Source organism: Stegostoma tigrinum, chromosome 27 (assembly GCF_030684315.1).
Source record: "Stegostoma tigrinum isolate sSteTig4 chromosome 27, sSteTig4.hap1, whole genome shotgun sequence".
Taxonomy (NCBI): Eukaryota; Metazoa; Chordata; class Chondrichthyes; order Orectolobiformes; family Stegostomatidae; genus Stegostoma; species Stegostoma tigrinum.
The window spans coordinates 25,382,938-25,406,800 of NC_081380.1; the positions used below are offsets into that span (position 1 = coordinate 25,382,938).

The following is a 23,863-nucleotide window of genomic DNA, read 5'->3' on the forward strand; positions in this document are numbered from 1 at the left end:
GCATGAAGGGACAGATGGAGGGGCTGGACCTTGGACTTGGGAAGGGTACTGCGGTCACTGCCCACAATGGGGGTACGAGTTGCGAGCATTAATGTGCGCAGCGTCAAGTCAACTGCGAGATGTGTGTCCACGTTGGCCTACCTGACCACCATCAAGGCGGACCTCCTGTTTCTGCAGGAGTGCGGGATACCGCACCTCGGCAGGTACGGGAAATGGTCCGGCTCCTGGACCTGTGGGCCTTCGATCTGGTCGGGGGGTAACGACTGTCGCTCCTCGGGCCTGGCTATTCTGCTGCGGGGGCGCGACTTCACCATCTCTCAAGTTCAGGAGGTGGTGGGGGGGTGCGCCTCCTAGTGGCTGACATCACCTACAGAAATGCTCCCCTGAGGCTGATCAACGTGTACGCCCCAGCGGTACGGAGTGAGCGGTTGGCCGTCCTGCAGCTGCTTCCACCCCTGCTGGCTACGTCCAGGCCGGTCATCCTAGGCGGAGACTTCAACTGCATCATTGATGCAGATGGAAGATCCGGCGTGGGGACAGCGGGTGGGGGGAGTCAACTGGACGTCACGTCCAGATTCCTGATGGGCACAGTGAAGGACGCCAAGCTGCTCGACGTCTTCAGCACCCCTGCAGACGGAACGCAGCAGAGGTACACCTGGTCGCGGCCAGACGGGTCTATCTGCTCAAGGATAGACTTCCTGTTTGTGTCACGGACGTTCTCGGTCAGGTCCACCGGCGTCGAGCCGGTGTTCTTCTCTGACCACTGCCTCCTGCTGGCCGACTGTCACTTACAGGACGACCAGCCGGCCGGCAAGGGGACATGGAAGCTCAACACGACTCTGTTGACTCCAGAGAACGTCGAGGAGCTTAAGAGGGAGTACGCCGGTTGGAGAACCGTGAAACCCCTCTTTGAGTCTCCAGGCGACTGGTGGGAGACGGTGAAGGAGAACATCAAGAGGTTCTTTGTCCTCAAGGGTGTTCAGAAGGCAAGAGAGAGGCGGGGAAAGCTGTCGCGACACCAGAAAAGGGTGCAGAACCTGCTCCTTCTGCAGTTGATGGGGGTCGATGTCACGGAGGACCTCCGCGAGGTGAGGGGCCAGCAAGCCTCGCTCTTTGTCGCGGAGGCCTCCAGGATAATCTTCCGGTCCAGGGTCCGCTCCATGGAGCAGGATGAGACGTGCTTGCGTTTCTTCTTTCAGAAGGTGCACAAAGAGAGCTCTGTGCTTAGCCGGCTGAAGGAGGACGACGGCTTGGCCTGACATTTTGAGGATCAGCAGATCCTTCTATGCCGGACTGTACGACACGAAGCCCACGGACAGCACGGCCTCCGAGTCGTTCCTGTCATCTATCACGGAGGTCTTAGACGACGGCACGAGGGAGTGGCTGGACCGGCCGATATCCCTGGACGAGCTGACCAGACCCCTCAAGTCCTTGGAGAGGAATAGGACTCCCGGAAGCGACGGCTTACCGGTTGAGCTGTATTCCGCTCTGTGGGGCCTGGTCGACCAGGACCTGCTGGAGGTGTACGATAGTGCGCTTCGGGCAGGGGAAATGTGCAAGTCCATGAGGAAGGGCATCATCACCCTCATTTACAAGAGGAAGGGGGAGAGGGAAGAAATTAAGAATTGGCGTCCCATTTCACTTTTGAACGTGGACTACAAAATCCTGGCCAAGGTCATAGCCAACCGGGTCAGGTCTGTCCTGGAGTCAGTGATTCACCCTGACCAAACCTGTGCTGTGCCGGGCAGGAAGATCGCTGAGAGCCTCGCAGTCATCAGGGATACGATCACCTACGTACAGGACAGGTGGGTGGACACCTGCCTCGTCAGCCTGGACCAGGAGAAGGCCTTCGACAGGGTCTCTCATGCTTACATGAGGGTCGTCCTCTCCAAATTGGGGCTCGGGGAGGGCATCCACAATTGGATCCGGCTGCTCTATGCCAACATCGTTAGCGCAGTCTCGATCAACGGGTGGGAATCAGAGTTTTCCTGTTAGATCTGGAGTCAGGCAGGGCTGCCCACTCTCTCCTGCCTTGTTCGTGTGCTGTGTGGAGCCCTTCGCCGCCTCCATCAGGAAGGACGTGAGCCTGAAGGGCGTGACTATCCCAGGCAGCGGAGGCCTTCAGGTCAAGACCTCCCTGTACATGGACGATGTCGCCGTCTTCTGCACCGATCGTCGGTCGGTGAGTAGACTATTAGACATCTGCAGCCAGTTTGAACTGGCCTCAGGTGCCAAAGTCAATAGGGGTAAGAGCGAGGTCATGTTCTTCGGGAACTGGGACGACCGCTCCTTCATCCCCTTCACCGTCAGGACAGACTACCTGAAAGTGCTGGGTGTTTGGTTTGGTGGAGCTGGGGCATGCACTAAGACTTGGGAGGAGCGTATCGCCAAATTGAAGCAGAAGCTGGGCAGGTGGACGCTCCGATCCCTCTCCATCGCGGGTGAGAACCTGGTTGTCAGGTGCGAGGGGCTTTCGGTACGGTTGTATGTGGTGCAGGCCTGGCTTATTCCCTGGACCTGCGCCACTGCGGTCACCCGGGCCATCTTCTACTTCATTTGGGGGTCGAGGATGGACCGGGTCCGCAGGGACACCATGTACAAAGACCTGGAAAATGGGGGAAGGGCGTACTGAACGCCACCCTCTCCCTGACGGCCACCTTTTGTGAGCGGCTGCATCAAGCTGTGCGTAGATCCTCAGTATGCAAACACCAAGTGTCACTACTTACTGAGGTTCTACCTGTCCCCGGTGTTGCGAAGGATGGGCCTGGCCTCGTTGCCGTGGAACGCTCCGAGTAGTTGGACTGTCCCGTACCACCTGTCCTTCGTGGAGAAATTTTTGAAAGGAAACACCTTTGACCACAAGGCCGTCAGGCAGTGGTCAGCACATAGTATCCTCGAGACCCTTCGGGAAAAGGAGAGGGTGGATCCCGTTGTGTGGTTCCCCACGCAGACTGCCAAAGTCATTTGGCAGAATGCCTTATCGCCAGATCTTTCAAACAAGCACAAGGGCATTGCTTGGCTGGCAGTGAGAGGGGCTCTGCCAGTGAGATCCTTTATGCATGCCCTGAATCTCTGCGCCACCACACGCTGCCTTCGAGGCGTCTGTGGGGGGGACAAGACTGTCGATCACCTCCTTCTGGAGTGTGCCTATGCGCAGGAGGTCTGGAGGGGGATGCAGTGGTATTTGTCGAGGTGCGTCCTGAGCAGCTCCGTGACGCGGGACTTCGTGCTCTATGGGCTGTTTCCCGGGACGCACACCAACATCAACTGCGCCTGGAGGACCATCAATGCGGTGAAAGACGCTCTTTGGTCTGCCCACAACTTGCTGGTCTGCCAGCTGAAAGAACTGACCCCGACCGAATGTTGCAGATTGGCGCACTTCAAGGTCCAGCACTTCGTGCTGAGGGACGCGCTAAAGCTTGGGGCAGCTGCCGCCAAGGCGCGGTGGGGAAAGGCCACCGTATGAAACCCCTCGTCCAGAATAGAAAAAAGGGCCCTATCTGGTAACTGGGCCCAGCTGGCGCCTTCCCCAACTGGTCAGGGGGCCAACAGGGACTGTGCGGGGAGACGACTGCCGGGGTATTTTCTTTGCTTTGTTTTTTTCTTCTTTTTTTTTTCCTTTTAGTTGGTGTATGTGCCCCCTGGGTAACCCAGAGTGGCTTGCATGACTGGGTAGGTGTATAAATATGTTTTATTTTTTGTATGTCTTATGAATAAAGTATATTTTTTCAAATAAAAAAAAAAAGTGACGAAACGTCTGAAAACTAACCTTCCAGCTCAGTGAGCAAACTCAAATGCAGTATGTAAACCCTATGCCTAAGAATTCTCTCCAATAGTTTTCCAACCAATGTGGTGAGATTCCCTGATCTATAATATCCTGAATTATCCCCATTTCACTAATTGAACAGAGGAATAATGCTAGATACCCACCAGTCCTCTGTGACCTCTTTAGTGGCTAATGAGGACACAAAGATCTTGGTCAAGACCCGAGCAATCTCCTCTCTAGACTCTCTCAATAGCCTGGGGGTAGAAACCATCGGACCCTGGGGACTTATCAAATTTAATGCTCTTCAATACACCCAACACCACTTCTTTCTTGGTCTCAAAATGCCTCAGCATAATAGCATACGCCACACAAATCTCAGGGCCTCCATATTTTTCTTCTGGGTGAATACTGACACAAAGCATGCATTTAGAATCTCACCCACACCCCCTACCTCCAAACACAACTTCCTGTCTTTATCCTTGAGTGGCCCTACTTTCTTCCTAGTTATCCTCTTGTTTTTAACGTATGTGTAGTGAAAGGTGTTTTTTTGGTCTCGTTTTGTCACGGCCTCCTCATTCATCTCAGTGCTGTTTGTAGAGTTGCACTGTGGTTAATATGTTTCCCTGCATAACTCCAGATTGCATTCGAACTAGTTCTTCTGTATGCAGAGTGTAGGAATCAATTCTAAGAGACAAGATAAGATGAAATGGAAATACAGTTCTGTTTTATTACTTTTTGATACAGTTAGTTTCTTTTAAATTTTTTTCAAAGGGACCCAATACATCACAAGCCTAGCAATCCATAAACAGCTATCTGAATGAATATTGATTATGTTTTTCAGATACCGTAGTTCCACCCAACTTGATTTCATATCCTCACAGGATGATTGCAAATGATTTTGATTTGAAATCTAGCCATTAAGGAAATGTAACTAATTTAAAATTAATCACTAAAATCACTCATAACCTCTTGGTTGGTTGCTAACTGCACTGAAGTTGTGACTTTTGACATAACTGAAACAAATTACAATGAGCTTTTGGTGTAAGTTCTTCAACTTTTGTTCATTACTTTTGGGTAGTGTCGAAGTAGCTGCATTGAATGGAGATCTAACATGGGACTTTCTATGGCACTTCCTGTTGAATTGCATTTCAGTTCCATGCTGAAACAGGTGAAGACAAGTCAGCAAATTGTTTGAAAACATTTGTATTTTTCAACTGATTTCACTTTTTTCATTCCAGACCAATCAGCAGGGAGGCAACGAAAGTTCTTCCGCTGTAAGTCTTTCTAAACATGTCATACGGTTTGACCTACCCATGGATGTTCGCTTACTTGAAGGTAACTGTTTGTTGCTGTCGTTATCTCATTTAATGTTGAGCATCAACAAGCAATTTTCTGGACAATGAGGTGACTCAGGTGATCTTCACTGATTTACCATGACATTGATGTTGTCAGGAATTAGGAAGGCTGGCAGCATGAAATGTGTAATACATAGGTAACTTACAGGTTTTCTGCGGTTGGGTGTGGCAGGTGATGGGGCTGGGTCAGAATTCCAAAACGGCTGCCAGTTTTGACACACCTACAGCAACACCTTTTAAGAGAAGGACGACGTCAGGGGCATGAAAGGAAATAACAATATTGAGAAAGAAGTAACATCTTTTGAATGAGGGAATAAACAAAAACTCAGTGGTATGACAGGACTTCAGTTCCTTTCTGACATTACTCCACAGAGACTGGTATCCCGTAACCAAATCACCCTTTATTTACACACGTATAATACTTGACACTGGTCCCGCTTCCTCAGAGCCAGTTCTTAGATTTAACAAGGTGTCTGACACTCCTGTTTATATCCATCAGGGCTTCATGACTGGACCAGATTAACAGCCCCAATCAGGGATCTCATATTATATGAGGTCCATCTGGCTGACCTTATACAATCACTACACTTTCCTTATTTAACTTTCTTGACTATTCCATTTTCAAGCCCCTAGAAATGAAACAGTGAGATTACTCAGATCCCCTTGATGTAGTTGATCCAACATCCAATGACCGGTGACCAGCAAACATCTGATTCACGAATCTTATTCAGCATCCATATGAAGAGGACCAGGAAAATTGGTTTAAAAACCATAGAAACATAGCACCCTGAAACCGAAAGAAAAGTCACCTTGGAAACTAGACAGAATGTGTCCATGGTGCACCTGGTTTTCTCCTGTTTAATGCTTGTGTGCACAACACAAAGCTAAAACATCTATCTGCAGAATTAATCATACATTTAGTATTAAAAAACTTGCCTCCTCTCTCCTATAACTAGAGTTTATTTCAGGGCAGAAAGTATTCACAGAGACAAAAAAAAGTTATAAAATTGCATTCAAGTCACACTTGGTATAGCACATCACTTTGAATAAAGTTGGAATATTTTCTGCTTTGTATTGCAGGCATGTCACCAACTCAATACTTATGTTCCCATTACCGCTGTGATGAAGTTTTAACGTTGTTGTACAAAACAGCCTTTATTAAGCAAGATAAGGATAGGGATGGACAAATTGATATAAAGGTAGGAGATTTCCCCCAGCTAAATGAAATTTATATTAGTATGGAATAAAACTGGTATCTTGAGGTTTTGTGAGGAATATCAAAGTTTTCGCACAATCCTTTTAATGCTGACTTTGTAAATGTTACAGTTTCTTAAAAACCTAAAAGAATTATCTTTGAATTATTGCCCAATGATTCCCTGAGCCATGTGCCAACTGGCAAAGGATTAAGTGGATTGGAGAGTTAAGTATGTGGCACGTAGAGTGGTGTGCATAGCGATTAAGATTCATGGGGACCAAGCACCAGTATTCAGGAAAAAGAGAGTTGCTTGGTGGGGTAGGCTCTACTTAAACGAGACTGGCATCATTGTGTGATTACGGCTTTAAGATGGGAGGGGAAAGGTAAATACGGGGTAGAATTTTCTCAGGCCTCGAACAATGTGGGCAGTGGCAAGATGTTTGTGAGGACCATGTGAAAAGTCACACATGACCTTTCTTGTCATCAACGAGTTGCATTTTCCCAAGTCTCAGATGTTGGGTCGTTACAAGTAGGCAGCAAGCGATTGATGAGGGATTATTGCTTGTTATCACCCTCAATCCTACATAATCCCACCTCATTAGTATGCAGGCTCCCGAAACCCATTTGGCAGAGAGAAACTAGATGCTGAGAACTCCTGACATGAAAGTCAGAGCAGACTCCAGCTCACTGCTAGCCCTTCCAGACCTCTATCTTAGACACCAACATTTCATGGTATGACCCCTGGGCAGTGGCAGCATATTCCCCACATTCGCATCCATTGGCATCAGACATGTACCAGCCTCACATCTTCATGGCACATCTCTGATCTGTGTACAGGATGCTTCTGCACTGGAGCCTTTCATTGAAATGTTGCGGCTGTGGAGACTTTGCATGTGGGTACAGGCACCCAGCTCATGAAAATGGACCAGGCTGCATTCTGGGGCTGTTCATTTGCTCTCTGAGCGCTCACTCACTTTACACCTACCTGACGGCTCACTGCATCCTTGCTTTTCTTTGCCCTTCCTTGTTTTTCAGTATTTTACCCCCTCACCTGTAAATTACAGTCTCACAATATTGTTGTTTTGACTTGCCTTTTAGCACAGAAACAAAGCCAGGCAGCTTTTTGTGCTTGTCAGGCGGTCAGATTAGGTTAGATTCCCTACAGTGTGGAAACAGGCTCTTCAGCCCAACAAGTCCACACCGCCCCTTGGAGCATCCCACCCAGACCCATCCCCCTATAACCCACACACCCCTGAACACTACGGGCAATTTAGCATGGCCAATCCACTGAGCCTGCACATCTTTGGGCTGTGGGAGGAAGCCGGAGCACCTGGAGGAAACCCACGCAGACACAGGGAGAATGTGCAAACTCCACACAGACAGTTACCCGAGGCTGGAATCGAACCCAGGTCCCTGGCGCTGCGAGGCTGCAGTGCTAACCACTGAGCCACCGTGCCACCCGAGGTTGCCATGTAGTACCGTAGTATATCAATCTCACACCAACAGCGGGTTTCAGCCAGGTACAAGCCAAACACACTGTAGGTACATCAACCAAGTGGCCATGTCTTATAGCCTAAGGGGTACAACTCTTTGTCAATTCGAGGGAGACGCCTTTCATTTCGGGAGCCCCAGCACAATAAGTCAAGGGCAGCCTCAACTCGGACGACTTGCAATCGTCTTCTGGGGGTTTGGAGTGAGTGAAAGTGAGCGAGGGAAGAGGTACAAGCAATAGTGAAAGTGGCAACCATGAGCCTTGGTGGGACGAGGGTGCAGCAGCAGAGATAGAATAAGTGTGAAGCAGCAGAGAGAAGCTGGTGGCACTCACCTTTGCAGTGTGGACGAGATTATTGAGTTTCTTGCAACATTGTTGGGCATTCTTCCAGACCATGGACACTGTTCTGACCCTGGTGGTAACTTTTGACCAGACCGGCAGGATCTGGTGCCATGATGTTTTCCACTCATGCTGTGGTAAGAGGATATCAAAGTAAGATTTGATAATAAGGATGGCATAAGGCTACTAATGAGGAAGCATCTTGTTACAGAAGGTCACAAAGAGGAACGAATGTAGGTTAGCATTAGCAAGAGTCAGAAAATACTGGACAGGATGGTAAATAGGCCCCCTAACAGTTACTATGCCTTTGGACAGACAGACAAAAAGATAGTTTTCAAATTACGGTATGCTATCTTTGTCATAAAATTTGTAGACATCTGAGTTAGGGGCGTGTAAAGAAGTATAATGCCATTGCATTTTCCCTTTCCTTCAGATCTTACTTTCGTGTCATTTTATCACTCATTGACTGACAACCTTTTTCCCTTCTCGCAATAATGTAAAACAAACATGTAGAGGCTCATTTCATTCATTTGAACAAAAAACAGTCCTGATTTAATACCATACGAACTTTGGAACTGCCTAGATCACTAAATAAGCAATCATCAAAAGATTCAGAACTAACACCAGCCACATTTAAAATTTAAAACCTGCTCTGATTTTCCTATTGATTACACAGAGAAAAGGAAATGTGCAAATAACACAGCACATCAGGGGCAAATGTACATTCCCAGCATACAAAAGGCAAATATCAAGCAAGGAATTTCAGCTTGTTTTATATGGAGAGTTCAGTTAATCATTTGTACAGAAAATGTGAATCTCTAGAAGATCAACGTGTTTTATCACAGCTATTCCATTGGTGGTACTTCTGATCCAGCTGGTAAACTCAGCAAGGACGTGGCTTAAGACAGATTTTGTATTCTCCCGCTAAAACACTCTATAGCGAAATCAGTGTGTGTGACTGTTCAGCATGAGTTGAGGACAAATGAGCACATCAATTACATTCCCCTGGTATCAATGTTCAGTTTGTGAGCAAACTGCCTATCAAATTTTACAGGCATATTATGGTAGATTTGCACATTTGAAACTGCAAATTTACGCACCATTGTGTGATTATTTGGTGATTTCATACCATCACAGACAGCAATCACATCTTTGCACTCATAGCACTGTTCCTTTGCATTTCTGTGGCGCTTTCTCTGTAACAAAACTTCTATCATTGAGTTCAATGGAGCAACTGACTCTCCCTCATTAACCAGTGGGTAATGAAAAGTGGCAGAGAACCACAAGACCTTGAGACTGACTGTCTGTTGACAATGAGCTGCATCATGTTCTTGACTGTGGTTAATAGGCTTACTGTATAGTAACCCAGATTAGTTTAGCAGAGTGTAACAATGCCATTGGACTAAACTCAAGATAGTCAACAATACATATGGAAATATCCCCAATCTCAGCTTTTCGAGTCAACTCTTCAAAAGTTGTAAACTCAGTGCAAACAAATGACTTTTTCACCTGGCTGTGTATGGGCTCTCAACTGCTTTGAAAAATGTTTTTCCATTCACTCATTGGATGTGGACATTGCTGGCTGGGTCAGCATTTATTGTAAATTTTGTAAATGGCACACACTGCTGCTGCTGAGCTTTGGGGACAGAGAGAGTACATGTCTGCGCGTGTAGTGCCATTCAAGTGGGCTGCCATGTCCTGGATGGTATCAAGCTTCTAGGACGTTGTTGGATCTACACTCATCCAAACAAATGATTGTGCTGTAGGGCCCCCCAATAGTAAGAGAGAAACTGAGAAACAAGTATGTAGGGGGATCCCAGATATATGCAGTAATGGGGGATTTTAATTTTCCAAACATTGACCAGGATTACCATACTGTTAAAGGTTTGGATGGTGAAGAATTTGTCAAATGTGCTAAAGAAAATTTTCTTTATCAGTATGTGAAAGCTCCTACTAGAAAAGGAACAAAACTAGACCTTCTTTTAGGCAATAAGGCAGGGCAGGTGATTGGAGTAAAAGTGGGGGAACACTTTGGGCCTAGCAGTCATAATTCTATCAGTTTCAAAATGGTTATGGAAAAGGATAAGCTTTACATAAAAGTTAAAGCTCTTAATTAGAGTAAGGCAAATATTAGTGGTATGAGACAGGAACTTTTGATTAGAGTAGACTGTTTGCAAATAAAAGGGCACCTGGCAGGTGGGGACTGTTTATGAGTATGATGATGAGAGTTCAGAGGCTTTTTGTTCCTGTTAAAGTGAAGCGTAAGGCTGGTAAGAATAAGGAACATTGGATGAATAAAGTTCTAGTCAATAATAAAAGAGAATCTTTTTTCAGATATAGATAACTTGGTTCAATTGTGTCGCTTAATCAATATAAAGAGTGTAGGGGCATTCTTAAGAGAAAAATCAGGAAGGCAAAGAAGGGCTGTGAGATAGCATTGGCAGATGAGATTAAGAATAATCCAAAGAGTTTCTACAAAATACATTAATAGTGAGAAGGTGACTAGAGAGAGCATTGGGCCTCTTAAAGATCAAGTCTTTGTGTTGAACCCCAGAAAATGGGACAGATACTAAATGAATATTTCATAACAAAGTGTGGAGTGATGAAGGGTCTAGGCCCGAAACATCAGCTTTTGTGCTCCTAAGATGCTGCTTGGCCTTCTGTGTTCATCCAGCTCCACACTTTGTTATCTTGGATTCTCCAGCATCTGCAGTTCCCATTATCCCTGATCAAACGAATATTTTATGTCAGTTTTTAATGTGGCAAAAGAAATGGAGTCCAGGGAATGAAGAGAATGCCACCCCCACAACCCCCAACTTAGCAAACATTATACTAGAAAGGAAACTCATAATTGCTCTTTCTTTTGTCCCTGACGGTCTCCTCAACAGTACTGGCACTGGTGAAAACTGGTCATTTATGCCAGCAATATGCTATCAATTCCTCCACTTCCAATATACTGTAGGGCACACAAAATGCTGTTTGAGCACACAAGCATAAAAAGTATATGTTTTTATGTATTCATGCTTAATTTTTTTGCAGATGTATTTGAATATTCAACAGTTTATATTAAGAACTAGTGATGACCTTTATGTACAACTGTTCTTAATGTCTAGCTAAATGAATAAGTACTTTTAAAAAGACCTGATTTTGAATTGAGACTAACCTCTCCAATTAAACGGTTAGGTGATCTGTTCTAGGACAAGTGACTTTTGGAACTGGCCACTTGAGAATTCACTCAGTATCCACTCCTGGCTCAGACATTCCAATGTTTGGTTCATCTGATTGTTTAAAAAAAAGTAGTTGCTTACCCTGTTCACTTAGGTCTGTTTCACTCATTGCAATATGATCAGCTCTTTATCACAACAATATTTCATTCAAAAAATATTTAAAACTCCACAAACAAATTGAGCAGTCCTGTGACAGTGATGATCTGGGATTATTGTAATCCTATCTAGCACCTAGCAAGGCTCCCTGTCACAGAGAGGCTCTGTTTCCAAATGAGTAGAGTGCCCAGATAGGCTCAAGAGAGTCAAATCTCTCCACTTATTTCAGAAGCTTTGAGAAGTCATCCAACCTGACTTCCGGTTAGATCCAGATCCAGTTTTGCGCATTAATGAAATTTCTTGTTAAAAATACATCAATATAAAATGATGAGTTACTGGAAAAGTTACAGGTGTTTCTTAACTCAGTTAAAATTGCTCAAACTACTGTGTACAGTGAGAACAGTCGTTCCCACTATTGGCTTGAATGGCACACCCGAGACTGTGGCAGAAAGTACATTAAATGACAATGATAACCAAGTTCCAACCTGAATTAATAAAATGTGAGGCTGGATGAACACAGCAGGCCAAGCAGCATCTCAGGAGCACAAAAGCTGACGTTTCGGGCCTAGACCCTTCATCAGAGAGGGGGATGGGGGGAGGGAACTGGAATAAATAGGGAGAGAGGGGGAGGCGGACCGAAGATGGAGAGCAAAGAAGATAGGTGGAGAGGGTGTAGGTGGGGAGGTAGGGAGGGGATAGGTCAGTCCAGGGAAGACGGACAGGTCAAGGAGGTGGGATGAGGTTAGTAGGTAGCTGGGGGTGCGGCTGGGGGTGGGAGGAAGGGATGGGTGAGAGGAAGAACCGGTTAGGGAGGCAGAGACAGGTTGGACTGGTTTTGGGATGCAGTGGGTGGGGGGGAAGAGCTGGGCTGGTTGTGTGGTGCAGTGGGGGGAGGGGATGAACTGGGCTGGTTTAGGGATGCAGTGGGGGAAGGGGAGATTTTGAAACTGGTGAAGTCCACATTGATACCATATGGCTGCAGGGTTCCCAGGCGGAATATGAGTTGCTGTTCCTGCAACCTTCGGGTGGCATCATTGTGGCAGTGCAGGAGGCCCATGATGGACATGTCATCAAGAGAATGGGAGGGGGAGTGGAAATGGTTTGCGACTGGGAGGTGCAGTTGTTTGTTGCGAACTGAGCGGAGGTGTTCTGCAAAGCGGTCCCCAAGCCTCCGCTTGGTTTCCCCAATGTAGAGAAAGCCGCACCGGGTACAGTGGATGCAGTATACCACATTGGCAGATGTGCAGGTGAACCTCTGCTTAATGTGGAATGTCATCTTGGGGCCTGGGATGGGGGTGAGGGAGGAGGTGTGGGGACAAGTGTAGCATTTCCTGCGGTTGCAGGGGAAGGTGCCGGGTGTGGTGGGGTTGGAGGGCAGTGTGGAGCGAACAAGGGAGTCACGGAGAGAGTGGTCTCTCCGGAAAGCAGACAGGGGTGGGGATGGAAAAATGTCTTGGGTGGTGGGGTCGGATTGTAAATGGCGGAAGTGTCGGAGGATAATGCGTTGTATCCGGAGGTTGGTAGGGTGGTGTGTGAGAACGAGGGGGATCCTCTTGGGGCGGTTGTGGCGGGGGCGGGGTGTGAGGGATGTGTCGCGGGAAATGCGGGAGACGCGGTCAAGGGCGTTCTCAATCACCGTGGGGGGGAAGTTGCGGTCCTTAAAGAACTTGGACATCTGGGATGTGCGGGAGTGGAATGTCTTATCGTGGGAGCAGATGCGGCGGAGGCGGAGGAATTGGGAATAGGGGATGGAGTTTTTGCAGGAGGGTGGGTGGGAGGAGGTGTATTCTAGGTAGCTGTGGGAGTCGGTGGGCTTGAAATGGACATCAGTTACAAGCTGGTTGCCTGAGATGGAGACTGAGAGGTCCAGGAAGGTGAGGGATGTGCTGGAGATGGCCCAGGTGAACTGAAGGTTGGGGTGGAAGGTGTTGGTGAAGTGGATGAACTGTTCGAGCTCCTCTGGGGAGCAAGAGGCGGCGCCGATACAGTCATCAATGTACCGGAGGAAGAGGTGGGGTTTGGGGCCTGTGTAGGTGCGGAAGATGGACTGTTCCACGTAACCTACAAAGAGGCAGGCATAGCTGGGGCCCATGCGGGTGCCCATGGCCACCCCCTTAGTCTGTAGGAAGTGGGAGGAGTCAAAAGAGAAGTTGTTGAGTGTGAGGACGAGTTCCGCTAGGCGGATGAGAGTGTCGGTGGAGGGGGCCTGGTCGGGCCTGCGGGACAGGAAGAAGCGGAGGGCCTTGAGGCCATCTCCATGCGGAATGCAGGTGTACAGGGACTGGACGTCCATGGTGAATATGAGGTGTTGGGGGCCAGGGAATTGGAAGTCCTGGAGGAGGTGGAGGGCGTGGGTGGTGTCACGGACATAGGTGGGGAGTTCCTGGACCAAAGGGGAGAAAATGGAGTCCAGATAGGTGGAGATGAGTTCGGTGGGGCAGGAGCAGGCTGAGACGATGGGTCGACCAGGGCAGGCAGGTTAGTGGATGCTACACTTGTCCCCACACCTCCTCCCTCACCCCCATCCCAGGCCCCAAGATGACATTCCACATTAAGCAGAGGTTCACCTGCACATCTGCCAATGTGGTATACTGCATCCACTGTACCCGGTGCGGCTTTCTCTACATTGGGGAAACCAAGCGGAGGCTTGGGGACCGCTTTGCAGAACACCTCCGCTCAATTCGCAACAAACAACTGCACCTCCCAGTCGCAAACCATTTCCACTCCCCCTCCCATTCTCTTGATGACATGTCCATCATGGGCCTCCTGCACTGCCACAATGATGCCACCCGAAGGTTGCAGGAACAGCAACTCATATTCCGCCTGGGAACCCTGCAGCCATATGGTATCAATGTGGACTTCACCAGTTTCAAAATCTCCCCTTCCCCCACTGCATCCCTAAACCAGCCCAGTTCATCCCCTCCCCCCACTGCACCACACAACCAGCCCAGCTCTTCCCCCCCACCCACTGCATCCCAAAACCAGTCCAACCTGTCTCTGCCTCCCTAACCGGTTCTTCCTCTCACCCATCCCTTCCTCCCACCCCCAGCCGCACCCCCAGCTACCTACTAACCTCATCCCACCTCCTTGACCTGTCCGTCTTCCCTGGACTGACCTATCCCCTCCCTACCTCCCCACCTACACCCTCTCCACCTATCTTCTTTGCTCTCCATCTTCGGTCCGCCTCCCCCTCTCTCCCTATTTATTCCAGTTCCCTCCCCCCATCCCCCTCTCTGATGAAGGGTCTAGGCCCGAAACGTCAGCTTTTGTGCTCCTGAGATGCTGCTTGGCCTGCTGTGTTCATCCAGCCTCACATTTTATTATCTTGGAATCTCCAGCATCTGCAGTTCCCATTATCTCCAACCTGAATTAGCTCTGATTTGAGAACTGACATTAGAAAACCATTACTGAGAGTTGTCATTATTTTACAAGGTTCAAGGAGCATGAATAGCATCATCAACACAACATTAAAGAATGTAACTGACACAGCCATGAAGGTAGTTCTCATCCTTAAATGACTCTTCATTCACAATAATAATGTGGTCTTCAAGTGTCCCAGTTAGGCTTAAGAGCTTGCAACTCTTTGCCCATCATTTTTATCAGATGTGGAGTTACATTTTATTCTGCCTGACATTTTGTTGAGTACAAAAAAGATGATTAATTGTATTGTGGATAACTGAAATCCCTATGTCATTTGTATTAAATGTGAGTGAGACTAATGTGTCAAAAACACATCCCAGCCTGTTTAACACACAGCACAGATGTTCCCCAATGGCCATGATGAAAGGTAATGTTTAAGCAGAGCTTTTGGAGGAATTTGTTGTAAGCGAGTAAAAACCCCGTGCTGCAACAATAATGGTCGCTAAAATAAATAATGTTATAATCCCAGCCTATGAGAATACTGTACAAGTCAGATCCCAAGGTAAAATCTAGCTCGATTGACCGTAAGTTTTTCATTTTTAAATTCTGGTTACCATGGTAGTTGGTTGCTGAATGCATTCATGAAAATCTGCCAATGTTTATTTAACAAAAGACTAAAAGGAGAAAAACACAAATTAGAGCTTTTACAAAGAGTCACAGAGGTATAAAAGCATGGAACGAGATCTTTTGACCCATGTATGTGCACTGGCAAATTATTTTGCCGTGTTTAAAAGCTAATAAAACTGGCCCTATTACAAAAATACAAAATAAATTTCAATATGTCACCTTCAACAGCAATGAGGATTCTTCAAACACCTCTTCCAAAGACTTTTGCTTCTGGAGCATTCTTTTGCTGACGCTAAACCATCTAATATTTCTTTTTAACCCAAAGTGTCTTGGTGACTGTTCAGCTGCAGTAAAACAGTTCTTTCTAACAGAAACTAGTATAGCTTCTGTGCTCCTGAGATGCTGCTTGGCCTGCTGTGTTCATCCAGCTTCACACTTCGTTATACTACTTGTCTTCTGCTTGGTTCTATTTTTGCCTAAAAGGAAACAGTTTCTGCCTCAGCCTCCCTATGTCTTAGGACACCCTTTCTTCCAGGAAACAGCCTTTTTTTCTCTCCCTTCTACCCTTGGTATTCTAAAGCGTTGAACTAGAAAGCTGAAAGAGATTTTCCTTTAAAACGGCCTTATTTAAATGCATATAAACACATTTCCAGACACTCCTGTACCACTTAATTAGAACTCAAAAATAGAACTCAGTATGTCACTCCTTAACCAACAGAATTGAGAAATATACATCAAACATAAAGCTATATATGCATTCGAACCTAAATTTCCAAGTGGCGATAATAGGAATATCACAAATCTTCATTACAGTAACCATTAGAAATCTCGAGTTGTGCTTAGTCCAATGAATCTGTGTATGAATGCACATTGCAGATTGAAGCTGAGTGATGTAGACATAGGATGGTCTTGATGTATGACACCTATAGAAAAATTCTACTTGCTGTTTCAGTCTAATTTTAGAATTCATAATACTGGACACTAACCAAGTGAAGGTAAATATTGCTCTCATCTATGAATTTTAATTTAAAAGCTTGTTTGTACAACAATGATCCATGTGATAAAATCTACACTATTGCTATTGGTATTTTATGAGGCTGTTCCCATTTAGTTATTCAAGGCAGATTTTATACTCTGAACACTACTGCCGTTGTTCAATATCTGCCAATGCCGGATTAATTAACTTTAGCTTGGGCATTTGGGGGCTTTGGTCTCACCGTCTCTGACGTTGGTCAGGATTTTCATGTTCAGTGTTCGGCAATACCACGTAGAAAGTAAATGGTTAATGACACAGTTAAACTCTGGGCATCTTTTCAGCACCTAGAGCAAGCCAATTGTCAAATATACTGCCCAGCCTTATACAAGAGGGTAAATGCCCTGTCTTTCCCCAACACAGAACACCATCTGCAAATGAGTTGGCCCCAAAGGCATGAGAAAATATATTGCAGTACAAATAATAGAATGCAATGATGCAAATGCTTATTTTGATCGTGACAGCAGTGCATTGCATTGTGACATTTCAGCCGGTATTTATTTTTCAGGAAATGGAACGTGCGCTGCTGTTTGTCTACAAACTGCACGAAAGCCACATTCAGAAACTGTACGATTTGATTAACATCAATGACGATTTCAAAGTGGATCAGAAGTTATTCATAGCTCTAGCTTGCTTGATGTCTAGAATTTTATATAAAGAGCCCATGTGAGTACAATGCCCTGTTAGTTTTGCTAACTGTCTCATCATTCTATTATTACGGGGTATTCACCACTCCACTATGAATTGTTTTGGGTGTACAATAACTAGTTAACCTCAATCTCCACACTGTACCTAAGGAGTTATATTTTTGACAAAAATGGCTAGGTAACTGTTTTGATGATTTTCAGTACTTTACTCATTGCTGAAACACAATGTGCAACAGAAAAAAATTGTTTTAATGAGATCTTCATTTCCATTCTTGGGCTTTGGTTGCACAGGTGAATGGTTTCAAGCTGGTATAATTCAACACAGATAGCATCAAAACAATGTAATACAATTAACAAAAAGGGAGTCATTGTGTATAAAGTACGCGTTTCATAAAATGAATTCATATGATAGAAAATCTTGGACCAGCGTTTGTTCTGTCTACATCAGGAGGTTTTTCTTTGATTTAAATTCCTTGCATTGTGGCTCCTTTTCCTAATTGTTTTCGCACATCATTGACCACTAAGATAAATACATGAAGGCTGGTATCCTGTCACCAAGTCACCCCTTATTTACAGCTACATAATGCAAGACACTGACCCAGCTAGCTCAGAGCTGGCTCCTGGAGTGAACAGAACCCCTGATACTCCTGCTTATATCTGTTAGCCAGCACTCCCTGATTGGACCTGGCTAACTGCCCCAGTCAGGGAACTCATATTCTACGAGGTCCATCTGGCCAGCATCATTCCAGTCACTGTAATAACCTTGTTCCAACCACCACTTTATTTTAGCAGGAAACTTTTGTGGTATTTTGAAATAGATTTCATTTTTATTCAGGGGTCAACAGTAGGAATAAGATCCCACTTATTGCCGAACTTAAGTTACTCTGAAAAAGTGGTGTTGAGCTCTATTCTTTGACTCCAACAGGACAGTCGGTATATTTCTATGATACTGTGCCTGGGGATTCTCAGATTTTGATCCAGCAATGATGAAAAAATGGTAGTATATGCTCATGTTAGGATGGCTCATGATTTAGGGGTGACCTTGGGTCAAATGGTGTTCCCGTGATATTACTGGTTTTCTCCTGCTCAGTGAGCGATATTGTCACTGGCAAAATCTTGGTTGTTTTGTGATTGATAGAAGGATGTTTTGCCATGTTAAATTCTTCAGGTTAATGTTAGTGACAATAATGAGTAAGATCTGATAATCCTGAGGTGGGCGGATTGTGTTCAATCACAAGTGTGTGCCTGTCTCTGCGTTTGATTCCAAATGGATTTCCTGTGATCAATGGAAGGTCATCTATTTAATATGGAAGTAGCAGCTATCTGCACTGATGATGGACATCAAAGTCAGTCATCATGTTTGAGGGCTTTTCCATTCACAAAAGGTCAGTGGAGAATTATAGTTCTTAATCTGAGCCTGACCAACCTGGAATGGAATTTTAGCAAAACTGGCCAGCTGGCAGTAATGGGTATTGTGAACTGTAGGGTGGGGATGGAGGAGGTGAGAGCCATGTTGAGAGCCTTTGTTTATTTTTATTTATTCATTCATGATATGAGGGTTTTGCTGGCTAGGCGGCATTTATTGCCCATCTCTAACTGCTCAGAGGGCAGTTAAGAGTCAACCACATTGCTATGGGTCTGGAATCACACATAAAGATAACAGTTTCCTTCCCTAAATATTTTTCCCGACAATCAATAATAGATTCATCATTGTCATTTGATTCAATTCCAGAATTTTAAAAATTGAATTCAAATTCCACCATCTGCCATGGGAAGGTTTGAGCCCAGGTCCCCAGTACATTATCAGGGTCTCTGGATTAACAGTTCAGGGATAATACCACTAGGCCATCACTTCCCCTTCTATGTTTGTAGCATAAGGTTTTGCAATTCTTTATCTCAACCAAGGTACTGTCAATATATTACATTCATTTTGCTAATTTTATCACTGAATGTGGGTTTGATGGTGACGCTGCATATCAACTTAAAAGGAATCTGGCAGAGGACAGAATAACTGCAAGGCAACAATTGCCATGACAGTTTGTGGAAGTGAAGGAATTGGAAGAACAATGGAAAAATTGTCTCCTGGTTCTCCAACTCTTCCCCATGGATTAGGTTGGAGGTAGTGAGAACCCATTGGGAGGCTTTATTCCCTCCTTTATTTCCTAAAGGAGGACAGTTACAGCCACTCAAATTCAGCAGGGGTGCCTATAAAGTAGAGCAGGCTAAGAGGAGGAGAATGGTGCAAGGGTATGGATTCAATGTTGGAAAAAGTTTAATGATCTCAATGGGTTAGAAATAGTGATTGGAGTCTCATTCCTCAGTACCTACTGTCACTTGCTGACTTCCCCAGCCATTCCCCTGAACAGCACTCTTCCCAACAAGGCACTATACAGCTGCACACATTCAATATTGTCGGGGAGATATCTTCTCCAAACACCATCTGAACAGCAAGCATTCACCCTCACCCTGATCCTATTGCTATCTTACACAAATTCCTCGCACTCACCCTCCATAGTTAGTGTTGTTTATTCTTTTCCGCAATTGCTGTTCCCACACTCATGACTCTCAGGTTTGCCTCATTGTGGAAGAGAGCTCTAAAACTCCAGTGAGAAGCAGAAAACCACGGGTTGACATACAGCCAAAGGCACCGAAATTATTGCAATGGAGAACACATAGAGATTGGCAGAGTGCCACAAACTGTTGGCATTGGTGGAGGTTTGATTTCATCCCTAGACCTGAAGTAGAATTAGATATCACCTAGCACTGTAACACTTGGTACCCACTCCTGTTGAGTTGATGTTATCACTAATTGAAATGCCATAATGCCTACTTCACTGAATTTGAATCCTATCCCCATGGTTAGCACTAAATTATATTTTTAACTATCATAATTCCCTCAAAGGTGATAACAGAGCCACAGCAGAGAGAGACTGAGGTGTTGTCCATGCTTTGGACACTTTGACTGGTATATGTATTAAAAACATTTTATCCAAGTGGCAGAAGGTCACACCTCAGTTTGTGATTCAATCCAATTTTATTAACAATATTCCTTCTTAAGAATCACCATGTGAGCATTTCCCAAATTCCCACAAAATTTACTCTTTATGTAGTTCTACCCATTGAGAGAGGATATTACCCGCAATGATCCACTTGTTTAAGCTGGGCCATTGGAATCTTCTTCCTCTTGGATGTATGTTGGTCTGACAGGTGAGGGTGGATCTTCTGGGTCTACTTCGGTTGCTGCATTGTTTTTGCCATGTGTGCTGCTGCAAGTCTTCACTGAGGGGGTAGCTTCCAGGTGTGTAGTTTTATTTCCCCTCTTCATCCCGGACCTCCCTGAATGTTCTGTGACTTTTGGCCAATGGCATCATCAGTGGGGTTCAAAGCATCCAATGGGGTTGCACCAGTAGCCTTTACTGTTGCCATGTCAGGGAGATGTAAAGTGCACATCCTTAGACACTGGAAGTTAAGGAGCAGAAGCTCTGGCCAATACTTCTCTAATATATGACCTGTGGTTGTAACTGGAACCCCCTGAAATTTTGTAATTTCTTTGATCTTGATTTCCTCTACTCCCTTTGGTCAATAGCAGCTGGCTTCTGTTTAATTTAGTTTGGCCAATTTTCTGTCTGTGGTTGTGGGTAAATTTAGAATGTTCACTTTTGGGCCGGTGAATGTTTGACTACAGAAGGGTCCGCAGTGATGGGATTCTGGGGATGTAGTGATAGCACCATGATTTCTAAGCAATTGTACTAATGCTCACAACATGGAAAGAGCTGTCCCCTGTGTGGTGCATCAGATGTGGCAAGCAACCAAGTACGCGCTGTTCCTGAGCAATAACCTGCATCCTTAGTCTGGCACTTTACCAATTGTAGGGAAAGCTCCACTTTGGTGATTCAGCATCTCTTTGCTGCCCAGCTCTTGGCTAACAGGGAAGGAATGATAGAGAAAATAGAGAAAGGGCACATGGCAGTAGAGAATTCTTCTCAAGATGCTTTCAACTCTCATTTGTTGCCTCCATCTCTTGCACCATACAGACCTATGTGCTGCTTCCTGCCCTGATGTCTGACATTACCCTGCACAGGTGAAGATGGAGCAGTCTCTGGCTGGGCTCCAGACTCCAGTACACAGCGCACATGAATATTTTATGAGGCATAGCCGGGGAATGAACAGTCTGCTTCCAGCTTGGCGAACAGCACAGAGGATGCTTTATGTATCAATAAAGGAAAGTAGCCAAGAAAGACTGAATAGTAGCACTAGGGAAAATACTAATGGTGTTCTGTTTCTGTATACGTCAATTAATATGCTTTTTGTTTGAGTTGCCCATTCTATGGCCTCTGCATTACTGCATCTCAAATTCCACCTGGACAGTGCCCTTTAATAGTGTCGCGAGGTTGAAAGTTGAAAGAATGAGGTACTTAGCTTGTTATCTCTGGGGTTGATTTTTGTTGGAGTCTATGATTTTGTGTCATCCGATTTGCTGACCTATGCCTTTAGGAGATAATGTGTTGTGTTATCATCCAGACCAACAGCTCCTGTTCTGTTGGCCACATCTGTCTCTTAGCCCCCTTCCTTCACCTTGATCTGCTTTTTATTACCCTGCCCCCTGTGGTTTTTTTGAAGGTGGGTGGAGGCTTGTAACTTCGAATAATGACCTGCTTACTTCCTTCCCACCCAACCCCGACCTGTCGCCCTTATTGTACTGGTCTGCTGTTAGCTATGAAAGGACTCCTAAGGGAGTTCCATTGTGCCCAATGAAAGCACCATCCAGTCTCCCTGTAACATTGAGAGATAGTGGAACTGTCGATGCTGAAGTGTGAGATAACAAGGTGTAGAGCTGGATGAACACAGCAGGCCAGGCAGCATCAGAGGAGCAGGAAAACTGACCTTTTGGGTCAGGAAAGCTGTCCACCTACTTCTTCAGAAGAGTCCAGACCCAAAACGTCAGCTTTCCTGCTCCTCCGATATTGCCTGGCTTGCTGTGTTCATCCACCTCTGCACCTTGTTATCCCCATAACATTGCATGTCCTCCATCCTCTAGAAAATAGTTTGTCTGCTCCCTGAGCCCTGTGGTGGGACCTGCCGCGCAGCCCTGTCCAATATCCCTGGCCTCTAATCGATGGCACTTGTTCTTCAGCATTTGCTTGAAGTCCCAGTAGTAGCCACGCTCTGATTTTGGCACTGTTGGGAGCACAGAGCTACTATGATTGACTAGCAGCTTCATAGGTCTGGACTGTATCTGGGATGAGGGCACAAAAGTCCCATTCTGACTTAAGAAATGCTGCTCCCAATGTAACATCGCTGGGCTCAGATGGATTTTGTGTTGGTGGAGTTCTCCTTGAACTATTCAGTCAACATGACAGTGGCACAGTGATGCAACAGTGCCAGGGACCTGAGTTCCATTCAAGCCTTGCATGACTGTCTGCTTGGATTTCCCCTGGGTGCTCTAGCTTCCTCCCACAGTTAAAGATACGCAGTTTAGGTGGATTGGCCTTGCCAAATTGCCCCGTAGTTTCCAGGTATGTGCAGGATAGGAATGGTTAGCCTTGCTTAATGTGGTGTTCTGAATATAGGGTAGGGGTTTAGCTGGGGTGCACTTTGGAGGGTCAGTGTGGACTCAGTGGGCAGAATCGCTTCTTCCTGCATGTAGGAATTCTATGAAAACCCTCATCATTTGGAGGAGGCCTATCACCTTCCTCTTCCAACAAATGCAGTTCTTTTTGTGGGGTGATACTGTGTAAAGCTGGTAGGCCACAGCCATTCTAAATCCCTCTTCTCACACTGAAGGGTGTTCCCAGATCTGTCAAGACACCTAAATCATTTCATTGAGAACCTAATGGCTTGCTTTTGAGATGGCCCAGAGGCGAATACAGTAAAAAAGCCATAGAAGTACTTGGAAACGGCTGAATTGGACACATTGGATCTGCACCTTGTAGTGTACAAGATGAGTCAGATAAAGATAGCCATTCAGTAATTTTAGTGAGTTTCCCTTCTAGGGATGTGTCTCCTGTTGATAATTCCTGCCACATCAGAGGAGAATATCAGTCAGAAGCTCAGAAGGTAATCCTTTCCTTCACGGGAGTGTCCGTCCAAACTGTTTGAAGGTGCAAAAAGTTGTGCAAGTTGTGACTATTGCCGAATGAATCAGATTCCAGGGTGTTTTGTGTGTGATGACCTTCTGGCGGTCACAAAATGAGTTGTATATTGAGGGAGAAGGAATTTCTTGCAACTACTGAAGGCTTCAGGCTGAGCTGAAGGCAATGGACATGGAGTCGATGATTCAGCCCAACTGTGAGAACCGAGGCATAGCAACAAAGCCAACAACCCCCTGTGCTTGACTGGCCCTCATCGATGGCTAACACATCAATAGTAATCTGGAAGGTTACCAAACAACAGCAGATTGAACGATCCTGTCGTTGTCATGGACAGGCATGAGCAGACTCGATGGGCCGAATGGTGAAATTTCTGCTCCTATATCTTATGATCCAGCAGATCTTTGGAGGATTCGGTGACAAAGCAAATTCAGAGCTATGGAGACCTTTGACAGTCAATGAAAATGTGCCCACTTGATCTTCTTAGAAGATGGTCTTGTTTCAGGAGGAAACAAATGTTAGCAATGGTTTGTTATGAATGTGTGAGCTTCCTCAGGAACTGATGCTCTGTCAAGTCCAGGCTGCTAAATATGCTCAGCTGAGGGAGCTGCCTCCTTTGATCTAGAGCTCTATGTCT

The 23,863-nt window shown here is 45.8% G+C and overlaps 1 protein-coding gene across 3 annotated transcripts in view; it reads left to right on the forward strand.

Annotated features, from left to right (window-relative positions):
• LOC125464714 (uncharacterized) overlaps positions 1–23,863 on the forward strand; it is a 49,690-nt gene that overhangs the window by 19,815 nt on the left and 6,012 nt on the right. For all 3 annotated transcript variants that reach the window (XM_048557447.2, XM_048557446.2, XM_048557449.2), the window contains 3 exons: positions 5,005–5,101; positions 6,202–6,320; positions 16,999–17,156. In XM_048557447.2, the coding sequence (XP_048413404.2) occupies positions 5,005–5,101; positions 6,202–6,320; positions 16,999–17,156 (374 nt within the window). The remainder of the gene's footprint in view (positions 1–5,004; positions 5,102–6,201; positions 6,321–16,998; positions 17,157–23,863) is intronic.